This window comes from Pteropus alecto, unplaced genomic scaffold, assembly GCF_000325575.1.
Source record: "Pteropus alecto unplaced genomic scaffold, ASM32557v1 scaffold189, whole genome shotgun sequence".
NCBI classification, from domain to species: Eukaryota; Metazoa; Chordata; class Mammalia; order Chiroptera; family Pteropodidae; genus Pteropus; species Pteropus alecto.
The window spans coordinates 317,986-334,257 of NW_006442117.1; the positions used below are offsets into that span (position 1 = coordinate 317,986).

Genomic DNA, 16,272 nt, shown 5'->3' on the forward strand with positions numbered 1-16,272 from the left:
AGGCCCCCCCGCCCGGAGGGGCCTCCTGGGCGGGCTCGAGCGGACGCCGGCCGCCTGTGAGCAGCGACGCTCACGGCCTCTCTGCGTTTCCAGCAACACCCGCCGGGCAGCAGAGGTCTGGATGGACGAGTACAAAAACTTCTACTACGCCGCGGTGCCTTCCGCCAGGAACGTCCCCTACGGCAAGTGAGTGTCGCCTGCGCCCCCCTGCTGCTCGCTGGGGGCCCCGGGGGTCGTGCAGTGGGCTGTGGCCGGAGTGGAGAATGCCCCCCCCCGGGGTGGGGGGCCGGGGGGGGCTGCAGCAGGCTCGCGGGAACACGGGCGCCCCCAGTTCTCACGGGCACGTTTCCGGGCGCGGAGCGGGGAGCCCGTCCGTTCCCACGGTAAAGGCGCCGTGTGTCTGTCCCCAGCATTCAGAGCCGACTGGAGCTCAGAAAGACACTGGCCTGCAAGCCCTTCAAGTGGTACCTGGAGAACGTGTACCCGGAGCTGAGGTGAGCCCAGGGCTTGGAGCGGCCCACGTCCCCGAGGCCGGGAGCGGGGAGCCCGTGTGGTGTCCCCACCCACAGCCGTCCCCAAACACCGCGGAGAATGCGCCTGCTGAGCTGTCCTCCTGTTCTTCTCGGAGCTGGGCACAGTCCCAAGGTGTCACCTGTTTAGCTGGTCCCTGCTGGGCAGATGGCAGGGCCCAGAGACCCAGGGGACTGCTGCTTAGCCAGCTCCGCAAGTGGCCAGAGCATCAGCTCGCGGCCCCCGTGTGCACTCTGTGCCTCGGCCCTGGTGCCTCCGTCCTGAGTCCTCCCTGTCCCCGGTGCTCCCGGCCCATACCTGGCCTGTCACTGACACAAGCTCTGCATCCCGAGGAAGAAGAAATGTTCTCGTCAGAACTCCCAGGTCTGCAGGCCTCAGGGTGCGTCTGACCTTCATCTTAAAGCGACTGCCGGAGAGCTTGGCCTTCACGTGGCCCAGTCCGTATCCGAATGTCCCCAGAGCACCTCGCAGTGACCGAGTGCAGGTCCCCACCCTCGTCCTGTGTGCCGATGGCCCCTTCAGAGCCTTGTCACAGACTCGCCGGGGCGCAGTGGTCGGCCTGCCTCCGTCATAGCTTGGCCGGGGCTGGGAACGGTGAGGTCCCCAGCAGGCAGCCCCGGTCACCGTCTCTCCCCAGAGGGGCTTCTGCACGTGCACTGCGGCCCCACGAAGGTGTCCACTTTGCTTTGCCGTCACCGTCCCCTGTGACTGGACCAGTGTGACGCGAAGTGCACTGTTTGACCCTGCTTGTCCGTGTTTTGGGGTGCACTGAGCCCCGCACCACGTGAGACCACACCCAGGGTGCTCGGGACCACGGCCATGTGGGGGTCTGTGCGCCCCGTCTTTGCGGGGCGAGGGAGACGGCGGCCGAGTTCCCGCCTGGTGTCCGGGCGAGAGTTTCCCGGGGCCAGGCAGCTGCTGAAGGCGCCGGCGGTACGGGGTGCGGGGTGTGGGGTGTGGGTGCTGCCACCGCCCTGCTGGGGGGCCCTGCGGAAGGGGCCGAGGTCAGAGAGCAGGAGTGAGGCCGCTCGCTGTGCGGGAGAAGACGGGGCTGCGCCCCCGAAGCACGTGGCTGCGCCCCCGAGCGCTGTCAGGCCTCCTGGCAAACCCGCCCGCGTCCCCTCTGCTCAGCAAAGGTCACACCCTGGCCCAATGCAAGCGTGGAGGCCGCAGGCCCCGCCACACCCAGCTTTGTCTCAGCGGCCCCCCTGGGGGCTCCGCGGGGGCTTCTCTTCCCCGACGCAGAGCAGGACGGGCCGGCAGCTCCCGTTAGGCCGGGAGCCCAGCTGCTCTGCGGAGCTGCCTGTGGGGGGTGGGGCTGGTGCCCTTCCCTTCTGCCGGGGCCGAGACCCCCAGACAGGGTGGACGGCGGGCAGATGACTCTCCTGTTGCTTGCAGGGTTCCTGACCACCAGGACATAGCTTTTGGGGCCTTGCAGCAGGGGACCAACTGCCTTGACACGTTGGGCCATTTTGCTGATGGTGTCGTTGGAGTTTACGAATGTCACAATGCCGGGGGGAACCAGGTACGTACGCAGGGTGGACGGCAGCCCCTGGAGACCCCGAGAGCCCCACGAGGGTCCAGCCGCCCCCTTCTCCTGCGACCGCAGATGTGTGTGGGGACACGGCCTGCTGCAGGCGGCCTCAGGGTCGGACGGGGCGTCCCAGGTCTTGTCTGACACCTGGAGCCCGTCACCGGCCTCGGGCTGCTCCAACGCCGACGTCCAGGGACCGACCAGGGCCGGCTGCGGGCTGGCGGCCTTTTCCGGCTCCCCGCCCTCTCCCCCTGCGGTGCGTGCGCACCCGAGTGCCCGTCCTGAGTCTGGTCCGCGTGTGCCAGTGAACACTGCCTGCGTGCCCACTTAGTGGGTGCTTTACCGTGGTCGCTGGCGGCCGAGGTCAGTTGTTCTTGCTCTTGGACAACAGTAGTTTAAGATGCAAGGTGCTAGTGGCTTCTGGCGTCGGTTTGTCACACACACCTTTTCCCGGGGGCATCAACCCCCTGCCCCGTGGGAGAGGGGGCCGTGGAGGCTGCACGAGCACAGCCGTGTGTCCGGGAGGCAGCCGAGGGTGGGCATCGTGCACAGAGAGGCTGGACAGCACCGTGTCCCCTGCCGCCTTCTCAAACACGCCGGCTCGCGAAAGGCAGTGGAGCTCAGTGCGTCAGACTTGCCGACGCCAGGACATGCTTCACGCAGGATGATTGTTAGAGAGGCTTCCGATTCCCGGCCTCCCCAGGAGTCCTTGGTGGACTGCGGGTCCCAGACCCTCGCCCCCTCTCCGCTTGGTGACGTCATTTAGGCCCTGGACGTCCTAAGTTAGACGAGGGGAGGGGGAGAGGGTGGGCTGTCACGTCCAGCTCCAGCCGGTGTCCGGCCCGGCCAGCACCTGCCCCCAGCTCCCAAGATCTCGACTGTCCTTAGAGGGTGTTTTTGCCCCCGAGGGTGGTCCCAGGGCACAAGCCTGGGCTGTGGGCGGGCGCACGGCCAGCCTCTGGGTGCAGCTCCGTTTCCTGGCGTTAGGCACTAAACCCCGGGGACGTGGGTCCCGTTTGTACCTTGCCCCAGGCCCGCAGGTGCTGGGACTGGGCCCCGAAGAGGAACCACGGCAGGGGGAAGCCGTGGCAGAGGGGGCCGTGTCCACGGGGGCGGCGGGGGGTGTGTGTGGCCACCTCGAGCCCACACGCCCTTCGCTCTGAGGCCCTGCGAGGTGCTTTCCTCCTCCTGGCGGGGAGCAGGAGGCCTGTGTGACGCCCTTCACGCCGGTCCCTGTCATGCGGGGCGGGTCCGACCACCCAAGCCACGTAGTGTGGGCCTCGTGTGACGTGGGGACGCAGCGGGGCCTGGAGACGCGGCTTTTATGTCTCCGTTCGTGACCAAGATGAAAATACTAGTCTCACCCTTGGCAAGGCGGAGCTTTGTGACGACAGGGGCCGCGAGCATCTGCTCTCCAGATGCTCCGGTCGAAGGGCCTCGGGTCTGGGGCCTGGACCAGGAGCTGGCGGACGCCCGGGGGCTGGGCGCCCCTCTGCTCGGTCTGCGTGTGGCGTACACGATGCTGCCCCAGGTGCTCGCCGTCCGCTCCCAGACCTTCGTTTCTCCCGCTCAGCCTCACGCCTGTCCCCGTCTGTCCCCTGCCTGCGGCCACGCTCGGCCACCCTCATCCTCTGGTTCCGCGCCCTTGGATGGTCTCGTTCAGCATTCAGACCGAATGGCTGTGCTCTCAGCCCAAAAGTGGGGTGTGTGTGTGAGCACGTGTGTGTGCACGCACACAAACGTGTGTATACATATGTGCACATACACGTGCATGCACACATCTTCGTGCATGCGTGTACATACATATGTGTGTGTTTTTCAAACCATGGGCAAATTCGTTCAGCATGACCTGGCTCACTTTTGTCATCTGCAAAATGGGGATAATGAGCACGTGTGTGAGCACACACACAGGCGTGTGTATACATACGTGCACACACATGTGCATGCACACATCTTCGTGCATGCGTGTATATACACACGTGTGCGTGTTTTTCAAACCATGAGCAAATTCGTTCAGCATTATCCGGCTCACTTTTGTCATCTGCAAAATGGGGATAATGACAGCCTGTCGTGGGGGCACCGTGTAAAAGGGTTTATGACGGGACGGGGCTTGGACACAGGCACGCGGTGTGGGCGGGGAGCCCTCGGACCTTCCTCAGGCTCACGGGCCCACGAGCATCCGTGGGTCAGCTGAGCGTGGTGACGAGGCCACACGCTGTGTAGTTTGCTTCGGTGTGCGATGTCACGTGGGAGCTTTACACGTCGCAACCCCCACGCACACATGCCACTCACCACCCACACCTGCCCGGGGCAGCGTCTCTCCACAGTCGCAGTCACGCAGGTGTAAAGTTGACCTGAACTGTGCCCCTTGAGGTGACCAGGCCTGAGTGGCAGCTTTGCAGCCCACGTGGGGTCACAGAGATGGGGGTGGCCGCTCTGATTTGCACTGGGGCTAAAATAGTCTCAGAGCCGCTTTGCACGTCGCCGTGGCGGCCGGGGCCTGGTTCGGGGCGCTGAGGGCCCTTCCCGCCGGGCGCTCACCGTGCCGCGGCTCTGCCTTCTCGGCCGCGTGCGAGGCCGGCCTCTGACCTCCGCCCTGTGTTGCAGGAGTGGGCCCTGACCAAGGAGAAGTCGGTGAAGCACATGGACTTGTGTCTGACCGTGGTAGACCGGGCGCCTGGCTCGCTCATCAAGCTGCAGGGCTGCCGAGAAAATGACAGCAGACAGGTACGGCCCCCGCCCAGCCGCCCCAGGCCGCTCCCCAGGCCGCTCGCTCTCTGTCCCCCGCCCCGGCCACTCCTGCCCTGGCTTCGCCCATCCTTCCGTTCCCGCTGGGCCTGTTCGCCCCAGGCTTCCCCGACCTGGACCGAAGGGCGGGGCCGTGTTTGCCGTCCGTCGCGTCTTCCGCCCGCCGCCCCGGAGGTTTGAGGTTTGCAGGGCCTGCTCCAGGCCGGCGGCTGCCGGGGTGCTCAGCGCCCCCGGTCACGTCCCACCCGCCCAGGCCTGCGGGTAAGTGGTGCCGGTGCCGATGAGGGGGATGCAGAGGTGGGAGCCTGGACGCTGACCCCGTCCTGAGCCGGGGCTAACGGCTAGTGGCAGAGACTTGCAAAGGACGTCCTGCCAACCTGTGGAGCACTGGCCCATCTTGTCGTGATCCCTCCTTGTGAGGTTGGCAGGTGTGGGGAAACCGAGGCACAAAGCCTGTGGGGGGCCAGGAGCCACCTGGGCTTCGGTCCAGCAGCAGAAGGGGATGGTGAGGCCAAGCCCAGGTCCCTTGCTTGGATCCCAGGCGTCAAGGCCATGCTCGCAGAGGGTCATCCTCCCCACTCCCCGACCACCCTCCGCAGCCCCGCCCGGTTTGAGGGCGGGTGCTTGGTGCCGCCTGTCATTGTCACGCCCTGACACTTCTTGGTGATGATGCGTTTCCTGACTAATGCCCTGGGGAGTAGACTGACTGGAACAAAGGAGGCCGCTGTCCCTTGGTCCCAGGCCCCCTGGAGCTCTGCAGCGGGGCATCGCCCTGCGTGTGACGGTGGCCTCTGCAGACAGCTGTGATCGGGTGGCTTCCTCTGGCCTCCGGGCCTTTCTAAGAGACGTGGACGCACCTCCCTTTAGCGAGAGTTTGCTTTACGCTGGGCGTTAACGGGGTTCCTGCCCTGATCCCCGGCCTTGGGGACCATGCCGGATACCCCTGAAAGGCTCGCACTACAAAGGGGAAAACCAGCGAACAGTTCTTTCCCAACGCATGGGGGACGTGGGGACCTGTCACACTGTCAACCCCGAGGCTTAGCCGTGGGGCGTGGGCCAGCAGCAGAGCCTCAGGGCTGCCCCAGAAACACCCCCTCTGCACCCCGGCAGCCCTCCAGCTGTCCCCGCTGCGCGACTGTCCCCAGGGGCAGGAGGGCAGATGCTCTGACACGTGACAGGCGGAGCCTCCAGAACAGGGAGTTTGGCTCCGTTCATCTGTTCCTCCTGGCTCTGATTCCTGGTCACTCAGTGACGCTGGCTGTGGCTGGCCACCCACACTTTACATGACAATGGCGGAAGGGAGCCAGGGATGCAGAGGGGTGGGGCCCGGATGCGGGGCTGGGAAGCAGGGGTGGGGAGAGGCAGGGGGTGTGGGGCTGGGATGGGGGGCAGGGACGCGGGGCTGGGGGTGCTGGGGGCCCAGGCGCCTGCCCCTCGCGTGAGCGCCCTCACTCGGTGTGTGGCGGGCCCTCCCAGCGCACCCTGAGCGACCCCAGACTGTTGGGCGCTGGGTCCCTCCCCGCCTCACCCCTGCCCTCTGCGAAGAGGGTCCTGAGCTCGTTCTGTCTGGAAGCCGGTAGTCTCGCCGCCGGGCCGTTCGGTTTCCAGGCGCATCCGCGTTACGAGCGCGTGGCAGCGTCAGGGAGCAAAGGAGGGAGAAACGGAGGGAGAAACGCGCCTCCGCGGCATCAGGCAGATTTGCAAACACGCCGCCGAGGGGCTTGGGCGCAGCGTGAGAAGTCGGAGCCCCAGGGCGCTCGTGCGTGTTCCCGGCGCGAGCACCCGCGGTTGCCACGTGGGCCGAGCGGGTCGGAGGCCCCGGTTTCCTTCTGGAGGCCGCGGGCTTCGCGTCCTGGCTCGGTCGGTCGGTTCGCTGGGCGGCTGGGGGTCGAGGCCGGTGGGTTTGCATTCGGTGGCAGTGTGCGTACACACGTCATAGCACACGCCACACCCTGTACTTTACAAGTGGCACCTTCCGAACTCAGCGGGCACTGTGTGGGCGCCGCTGTGCGGGGCTGGGGGGGCCTCGCGGGGCTGAGAAGCCTCCACCCCCGCGGCGCTCGCCCTGGCAGAGGAGACCGGCGAGCCAGAAACGGGCTCCTCACGCGAGCTCCGTCCACGTCGCTTCTCTGCCTCTTGTTCACCCGGACGGTCCCCCCCGATGCAGCGAGCGTGAGGCCCCCGGTGGGCGTGGGGAGCCCCAGACCGAGGCGGCGGACAGGCCCGTGGGCTGGTGCAGTGCCCTGTGGCCGCCTCGGGGTGCGGTGTCAGGCTGAGCCCGTGGGAATCAGAGTCCCCCCAGGAAAGCAGCACAGCGTGGAGGAGGGGACGGGGTGGGGCGGGAGCGGGGGACTCGAGCAGGGCCCGGGAGAGGGTTTGAGTTGAAACGAAGGCGGGGACTGGAGTTCCTTCCCGGGCCCTCAGACCCGTGGCCGCCATCCCGGGCCACCATCTTGGTGACCGGAGACTGGAAAAGGGTTTGTTTCTGGAGCAGCCACCAGACCCTGGAAATGCATGTGCCTGCGGTCACCCTGGGGGGCAGCCTCCTGTTGCCCTGGTCTGAGCTCGCACCCGGAGACACCCCGTCCCTTGGTCCCCCCTGAGACATCCTCTGTCCTTGCAGAAGTGGGAGCAGATCGAGGGCAACTCCAAGCTGCGCCACCTGGGCAGCAACCTGTGCCTGGACAGCCGGGCGGCCAAGGCCGGGGGCCTGAGCGTCGAGGTGTGCGGCCCCGCCCTGTCTCAGCAGTGGAAGTTCTCGCTCAACCTGCAGCAGTAGGAGGCGCGGCCGTCCTCCCCGCCGCCGGCCGAGTTGCGATCACGTCGTCGATTATGTTTCTCAACTTTCCACGAAACTATATACCTCAGTATCCATCACGTCTGACGTCGGAAGCTGCACACGGCGGTGCCGGGCGCTGCGGTGGCCACAGCCGCTGGACGTGCCGGTCCCTCCCCGGAGGCCACGCCAGCCCTTCCCCCAGCGTCCGGGGGTTCCCCGCGTCACCGAGGGCTCCGGCGGGGCCCGAGCAGGGCCCGGCGTGGGTGCGGCACAGCGCTGAGGACCCGGAGCCCCGTGTCGGCCCCGTCACCGTCCCGCACACCGAGCCGCCACGGCGGGTCATGGGTCCCCTCCCCGCTCCCGGCCCCCAGCCACGGACGCCGCCTCGTGACCCACTCGCTCCGTTTGAACGTGGACCTTCCCAAGCGGGCGCTGGGCACGAGTGCCCCGTCCTCTGCCTGCAGGTCGTCTCCATCCCGTCAAGCCCCACGAAGCGGTCCCGGCCGGGCTGCCACACCGGCCGGGCCTCCCCGCAGCTGCCCCGGAGCCGGCGGTGCCCGGGGGCCGGCGAGCGTCACGCTGTGGCTCTGGCCCAGAGTCACTGCCCGGGCGGAACCCACCTCCTGCCCTCGATCTGTGAACCTGGGTGGGTTCCATGCTTCGACAAACACTGCTTTAGGTCTTTCTAAATTAAATTTCTTTTCTCTAAGGAAAAAAAAAACACACCCAGCTCCCAGTGACTGCCGGAAGCTGTCACAGGCCAGCGTTGGGCTGATGGTGAGTGCCCTGGCGTGCAGGCAGCACTGTCAAGGTCACCTGCCTGCTCAGGCCCTCCCAGCTCGGGGACGCCTCAGGGGCTTCGGGTCAAGGATAGCAAGGACGGGAGAGCGGGGTTTCGGGGCCCGGGGCGAGCCTGCGGGGTAGGGTGCAGCCCCCGGGGCGAGCCTGCGGGGTAGGGTGCAGCCCCCGAGGTGAGCCTGCGGGGTTGGGTGCAGGCGTCAGTGTAAACCCCAGGACAGTTAGGAAGATGGAGTGATGGGAAGAGACACCTGTCCCTGCAGGCCCCACCTTGCCTTCGAAGTGTCCCCTGTGCGGGGACAGACCCGCCCCAGCCCCCGCGGGTGGCTGCTTGGCGATTGTCCTGGCCAGTGCGCTCCTTCACCCCCGCTGCCCACCCCTCCCACGCCCTGCCCCGTCTCCAGGAGGCCGGTCCCATCAGCAGTCACGTGCTACCATGCGGTGGGACACGCGTCCGAAACGCACGTCTTCAGGCCCCTTTGGGAGGGACCAGCCGGCCACACAGTGAGAAGTGGCCCCAGGAGCTTGTGCCAGGTCGACATGGCCAAGGGCTGTTCTCTGTCCCGCCTGGTTCTTTCAGGGCAGACGGGTGCTCTTCCTTGCTCCCCACAGGCTGGCTGCTCTCTGGCAGCAGCTCAGGCACGGACGCGTGGCTGGGTGACGTTCCTCTGTCTCCCCGCTTTGGCCCCCGCCAAGCAATCCGCTGCCTTTTCGGCGGACGGAGGGCAGGAGCTGGACTCGCTGCGCAGTTGCCCCTGACCGCGGGTGGCCCCCCCGAGTCTGCGGTCCCCGCGTCAGGCCGTCCACTGCCGCGCGGGGCGGGAGCCGCCGCTGGCACACGCAGCCCATGCACCTGGCTCTGTTGTCGGACGTGTCACCTGTGAGCTCTCACTGCTTAGAAAAATGTCCCATTGATGGAAAACAGATTTTAATTCGGCTCTTAACGACCCTTGGCCCGCACAGCTCCCCCCAACCCAGAAGTCTTCCCAGCCTTTGCGCCATCTGTGCAGGGACACCCGGTCCCTAGGGGGCAGTCCCCGTCCCCGAGCTGGGCTGGCGGGATGGCGTGGTGTCGTGAGCAGGGGTGGGCTGGGAGAGCTCCCACGAGGTGAGCTATGTTTACATGACACAGTGTGCCAAAGTGACTTACTGTGGTTGCATTATTTTGTAGTCATGGGGACTCGCACCCTCCCGCGTTTTTACAAATAAACATTCTTTCGTAAGAGCCCCTGAGCACAGCCTGGCGAAGCTGGTCATCTTCTCTGTGATGGTCTTTTCTTACGTCTCCATGAAACGGTGGCATCTGTATGTTTTGCAAATTCAAAATATAGTTTGGTAATTTTTTTTCCAGTTGATTTTTTAAAAGAACTGCTGTACAGAGCTTGTACTTTGTCCATTTTATAGATGGAAACCATCCTTGAAAATTGTTTAACTTAAATAAAGAGAAGATACTTTATAGGTAACGCCCCCTGGTGGCCGCCGCTGTCATTCTCGGTCTTTGTGGGGTGAGTGTGGCTGGCCTTGGACGGTGGCGACTGTGGTCACTCTTCCGGGGACCCTGCTCCGTCGCCGTTCCTTACTGCATTTCTAAAACGCACCCACCGTGCACCGCCGCCTCGCATGTGTCGGAATCGCTACCATTTCTAGAGTGTTCGCGCCGTGCCAGACACAAAGCCAGGCCCGTCGTACGTCATCACCATCCTTTCCCAGTAACCCGTGACGTGGCGTTTCGGGCTGCATTTCTCCGCTGGCTGGGAAAGCTGGTGCTTGAAGCTGTCACCCTCTGCTCAAGGTCAGGGGCTAGCCCGCTCGAGGTCACTCCCCTGGAGTCAGCCCTGGAACCACTGAGACCCAGAGCCCACAGTCCAGAGCGGGGCAGGGACAGCAGGCCGCACCTGCTAAGCTCGTGAAGTGCAAGCCTCTGCCCACGTGTTCGCAGCTGCCCGGGGTCTCGGCGCCCTCCGCGGCTGCTCAGGCTCGGCCTTTTAAAATACCCGCCTTTCAGCCACCCCCCGGGTGTGTCGAGGAGACACGACACTGGGGCGCTGGAAACGGGTGAGCGTCCTGGAGGCCGCGTCTAAGCAGCATCCTCTCCATCGGAGGCGACCACGCCTTTGGCTCTCTTGCCATCTGAGAAGCAAAACAAGCTCTGAACGTCACTGCAGAACCCATCAGCGCTCAGACTCGTGCGTGCGTGTGCGTGCGTGCGTGTGCTGTTCCCGCCTGGCCAGCAGGAAAAAGTTTATTCATAAATCTTCGTGACACCTCCCCGTGTTCCCCGGCGGCTGTGAGGTCGAGGGAGGGAAGGAGGCGGCGGATGCCAGGAGAGATGGCGGGCGCGGTGCCCTGCAGGCTCAGCAGGCGGTGTGGGGACAGCGCCGGGTGTCCCCCACGCTCAGGAAGCAGTTGCAGCCAGGCTGGGGGGAAGGGAGGTTCTGGGGGGTGGGACCTAGGGCAGCCATGGACTGGAGCAGATTTGCAGAATTTTTTAGAATAAAACAGTTAACTCCTTGACTGCAGCATAGTTCATGTTTAAAAATGTGTCCAGCCAGAAAAATTAAATATCCCTGCACGCTTTATCTGTCCACGGATCGACCTAAAGGAAAAAAAGAAATTGTCTTTCTAGATGTACTTATGTGTTTCTGAGCAGTTTACTAATGATACAACGTGTTCGTGTTGGATCTTATGTATCCAATGTGCCTGCAAATGAGACGGGCAACGTTTCTGGGAGACTTTGTATCCATAGGGTCCCGGACAAATGATGAGGAACATTCTCGGTGGCAGCTCCTGCCTGAGCACCTATGGCCCAGGCCCCGGGGGCCGGCTGGGGGCACCTGGGCTGCAGAAAACACCTCCGTGGTTCTCGTCCTGGTTGCTCCTCTGGGAGTCACACTCTGAACCAGTTGCTGACTTTCCGCTTGACCCCCCCCTCGGCCCCCTCGCACCCACACACCCCACCAGGGAACAGGAAGACAGTGAAAAACGTGCCTTCTCTCTCCTCCCCACCCCGACCCCCTTTCTGTCCGTCCCCTCCTCTCCCAGCGGCCAGCCCGCCCCACCCCTCCGGACTTCTCAGGCCCTCGGGCCCAGAACCCGCACCCAGGCGCTTTGGCAGCTGGCCACAGTCGGCTCCCCGTGCCTTCGTGCTCGGCCATGGGGTGGGTGCCGTGGGCGAGGGGTCGGGGTGGACGCGACCAGTTGACGAGGGCAGCGCCCACCATGCCACGCGGAAGAGTTCTGCGTGGGGGCCACGTGGTCTCAGGATTCCTCGTCCTCGGTGCGTGGTGGCTGCAGGGTGTCCCAAGCCAGTTCACCCTGGTCCTCTGATGCTCGCTGGCAACTTGGAGCCTCCTCTGAGCTTGTCGAAGGAACAGGGCACGTGGTGCGAAGCTGCAGAGGCGGCTGATTAACTGGCACACAGTCGTCAGAGTGATTTATAACATGCTTCCCAGCTCCTTAGGTGGCAGTGGCCTCCGATGTGGCAGCTACTGCACTTTCAAAGTACTGATGAGCATAAAGTGTCATGAAAAATTTGCAGTAATTAGCGTGATGTGAAAATACCTGATTTTTTTTATTGGTAACGAAGTTCTCAGTTTACTAGCTACATTCGGCTGGGGGTTCATGGAAGTAAAGATGTCATTTCCCCCACGTGTCTGAACCCTCTACATTTGAAGAATTTCCATGTGGGTGGCACCTGCGGTCCCCGCCTGTGGTCTGGGGCCATCTCGAAGTGCCTGTGGTGGTGTCCTCTTGCTGCGGGGCAGCTGGGCCAGGTGTGACCCTGGACCTGGTGACCGACGCCATTTCTGAGCAAAGTGGGACGAGATGCCTTTGGACAGACGTGCGTGAGCCCAGCTCCTGCAGACGCAGAGGCAGTCACCGAACTTGCGTGTGTGTCGGACAGGTGCCCTGGGCAGCTGGGAGGGGCGGTAGGGAGAGTGCCCGCCTGGCCGAGTCTGCGACACGTGCGCTCAGGCCTGGGGCTTCTGACCGACGTCTCTCCATGCCGGAGTCGCATGGGGACAAAGTGGCAGAAGGCGGCCGGGTGAGCAAGGCGCCGGAATGCAAGCCTGAGGCCTGTCTAAAAATGCCTCTTGATGAGAGACGGAGGTGTGTCGTCTGCCGCGGGCGTGGCCCTGTCTAGGAAGCTGTCATCTCCGAGTCCCTTCGCTGGGACTCAGCCGGGGCGTATGGGGTGTGTGCTGCCCGCCCAGCTGCCCCGGTGGCCAGCACTCCCCTTCACGGGCCTGTGTGGGGCTGTGGGTGGGGTGAGCAGGACAGGAGGGAGTCAGTCCTGGGGACAGACTGATACTCAGTTGACCACCTGTCCGGGTGCCACGCAGACCTGAGGAAGGGGACGGCAGAGGGACAAGTAGAAGGAGAGGGGTCCCAGTAACCCCGGCCGGACTTGCCAGGCCCTGGAATAAATGCCTCACCGTCCCAATCACCTCTAAGCTTTACAGCCTGCGAAGTCATTCACTGCTGGGGAAACTGAGGCTCCAATAAGCCGGGCCCTTTGCCCAGTTTACTCAGCACCGAGCAAGGCGCTGACGCCGTGATGCCCTCGTCCTGGTCCCGCGGGGGGTCAGTGGCCGGGGCCCAGGTGCGGAGCCGCAGCGGCCAAGGCAGCCTGGGCAGTGGGGAGCGAGGCCTGGCTCCTGCCACTAACGTCCAGCCTGTGAAATGGGACAGTTGCTCTCGGTCGAGAGGGGCAGTAAGACACGGAAAGCGAGGCCTGGCCGGGCTGCGGCTCCCAGGAGCCCCCGGTGTTCGCTGCAGGTCGGGGCGGGGGCCGTGGTCACACAGAAGGAAGCCAGCCTGGAGCAGGGGAGCCGAGGAGGTTTCTTACAGGCTCCGCATTGTCAGAAAGTGCGCGCATCGGAGTAGGGACCCCCTCCCCCCGGAGTCAGCAGTGGGGACCGTGCAGGTCCTGAGATGCCACCAGGGCCTCTGGAGAAGGACAGATGGCCGAGGAGCTGGGATGCACAGACGCAGGCCCGACGCCGAGGTGGTTTCCCGGCTAGGGTGACAGACGCCACAGGCAGCTACGGCCCCAGAGCCGAGCACCGAGAGCTGGCGGTGAGCGCCGGGAAGGAGTTCGGAGCAGGGCCCGGCCTTCTGCCAGGGCCAGGTGAGCAGGTGAGGAGGGAGGGAGCAGGTGAGGGGCGTGGGCAGGTGAGGTGACCCGGGTTGGAGGGGGCCTGGGCAGCGGAGGGGACGTGTGGGGACTGGCCGCTGGCTCAGGTGACACCTCTGGGAAGAACCGGGAGGGTGAGGCTGGCGGGGCAGGGTGACGAGCCGAGAGCTCCCCAGAACGTTCTGAGTCGGGGGCCGCCCTAACCCCCGAACCTCACAGTGCAAGTGGAGCTGGTCTTCAGAGGCGAGGAAGGTGGCGTGAGGTAAACGCGGGGCCCGACCCCAGGTGACTTAGGAGAAGCGGACGTGAGGACACAGACACGCCCGGGGGGACCCCACAAGGACAAAGAGAAGGTGGCGTCTCACACTGGGGAGTGGGACCTCAGAGGGGACGGCGCCCGGTCCCGGTGACACTTCGACCCGGTTCCGGCCTCGGGACCGCGAGGCGCGTTTCCGCTATTTCAGCCGCCCGGTCCGGGCCCTCGTCACAGCCACCAGGCGACTCTGCGAGGCTGGTGAACCCCAAAGCCACAGGGCAGGGAGGCTCGGCCTCCCAACCCGACGTCCACGGAGCGGCCGCCAGCACTGGACGGGGCCTCGGCCCTGCCCGACGGCGCACGCCCCGCGTCCCCAGGGTCCCTCCCGCAGGGGCCACGTTCGCCGAGCGGGCCTCGGCCGTGCTGGCTGCTTCCCCAGCGAGCTCAGCCAGGTCTCCGCGGGGGGCTCGGGGCCGGGAAGTCACAGCCGAGTCGCCGCTGGTGCTCGGTGCTTGGAACGCAGCCCTCAGGCCGGAGACGCGCTCTGGGCTGTTGACACTGAAGCCTGTGCACAGGGCGACTCCTTTGGGAGTTAGAAACGGAACCAGCCAAACAGCCCGCGGCCCACGACTGTCGCCCGGGGCCGAGCCCCACCAGCCGCTCCAGCTGCGGCTCCCGGGCTCCTGCGCACAGACCCCGGCCCGCCCCAGGCCCCCAGACAAGCTGGTGCTGGTCTTGGGGCGACACGTTGAGGAGCAAGGCGCCAGGCTCGGGCCAGGACGGGCGACCACCTTGCGAGACAACAACGTCCCCACGGTCGCTGCTGAGTCACCCGGGGCAGGGGGAGGCCGTTCCGGGCGGTGTGCAGGTGGCGGCCTCTGGGCAGCTGCCACCGGCCCGAGTTCCGTCTGCCGGTGCGTCGCCCGTCAGTGGGCCGTGGCCGCGCGCAGCCAGTGACCTCACTGCGACCTGCTGAATCCGCGAGGTCGAAGCAGCCGCGAAACGCGTCCGGGCTGCACAGCACGCTCGGGCGTGGGCAGTGGCGATGGGGGGGCCTCGACCCGGGCGGGCGGTCACCCGGGAAAAGGAAACGGTGGCCGCTGAGCGGGGCTGAGGCTGCCGCGTCCTCCTGACGTTCGGGAAAGGCCGGTGCCGCCCTGAGACATGGCTCCAAGCGGCTCTGCCCTCTGTCGCCTGGACCAGGGACTCGGGCAACGAACAAGGTGACGTGGACCCGTCCCCTCCGCCCAGGGCAGGAAACGGAACCGAGAGACCCGCAGAGACAGCCTCCCTGTGGCCCCGGCGCCGGCTCCACGGTGGCCGCGGGCTTCGCCCGGTCCCTGGGAGAGGGGTGAGGATCGTGGCTGCTCTCACATCTCACCGGGGGGCAGCCAGGACCCCCCAACACCACCCTCCTGCAGCTGGACCCCCCACGCCGCCCCCTGCAGCCGGGACCCCCCACACCGTCCCCTCGTTACTACAGAAAGCTCGTGTGCGCTCTCGGATGCAGGGGCCTGGGACGGGGTTGGCAGGGAGCGGACTTCCCAGGCCTTAGCGTGTTCGCCACGAGACCCCCCCTCTGGCTCCTCCCCACGACAGTGACGTCAGGGCCCCCACGCGGGGCGGGCTCAGGGCAGAGGGGCCAGCGCGGTCGACACGCTTGTCTGTCACATCTCTTCATGATGAGCTTGAGAGAGAGACACTCAGGTCCCTCAGGCCGGCAGCTCAAGCCCCACACGTGTGACCTGAGTCTCATCAGCCAAAGTCTCCCTCTGTCTGTCTGTCTCTCCCTCTCTGTCTGCCTCTCGATGTCTCTGTCTGTCTCTTCCTCTGTCTGTCTGTCTGTCTCCCTCTCCATCTCCCTCTCCCTTAATGAAAACGCAGTCTTTCCCTCCCAAACGCAGCTCGCTCCCTGCGGCCTCCTCTGTGTCCAGTCTGTGCAAGGTGGGGCGGGGCTTCCCCGCGTGGAGCCCAGGGTGTGGGGGGGTGCGGGGGGTTCTGACACGTCCGTGGGTCCTGCTGTTGCAGCAAGGACCAGGTGGACACAGCCTGCCTTCCGGTGACCCGGGTCCAAAGCCAGCGCTTCGTGGAAGGGTCTCCTGGGGATGAGACCGAGCGATTTCGAAGCCCCCGCAGTGCACGCCCGCCGGCCGACAGTGCCGTCATTAAAGTCCGTTTCCCTCGGACAGAAGGGTCTTCTCGGCTTAGCCACCAGTAACCAGCCCCCCTGCCCGACAGCCAGCTGGTGGCCTTGCAGTCGGCACGAGTGGACAGACACCTGCCAGACCCACCGGCGACCTAGAGGGGCAGCGGGGGTCTTGGGAGACGACACCTGTGCTATCGTTGTGGAAACGAAGGCCCCGCTCCCAGTCAGCTCGGCACCGCTTTTCCGTGTAAGGCGTTTCCTGCAGGGGGACGCGGGGGGCTCACCGCACGCAGCAGGAGGCGGGAGGAGATGCTGGGGGACCTGGCCTGGGGCTCGGAGGACG

The 16,272-nt window shown here is 65.4% G+C and overlaps 1 protein-coding gene across 1 annotated transcript in view; it reads left to right on the forward strand.

Moving 5' to 3' along the window:
- GALNT2 (polypeptide N-acetylgalactosaminyltransferase 2) overlaps nt 1-9,853 on the forward strand; it is a 38,444-nt gene extending 28,591 nt beyond the window's left edge. Inside the window, 5 exon segments of the mRNA XM_025039057.1 lie at nt 94-186; nt 411-494; nt 1,930-2,056; nt 4,673-4,792; nt 7,437-9,853. Coding sequence (XP_024894825.1) covers nt 94-186; nt 411-494; nt 1,930-2,056; nt 4,673-4,792; nt 7,437-7,592 — 580 coding nt within the window. The 3' untranslated portion in view covers nt 7,593-9,853.
- The last annotated feature ends 6,419 nt before the right edge of the window (nt 9,854-16,272 follow it).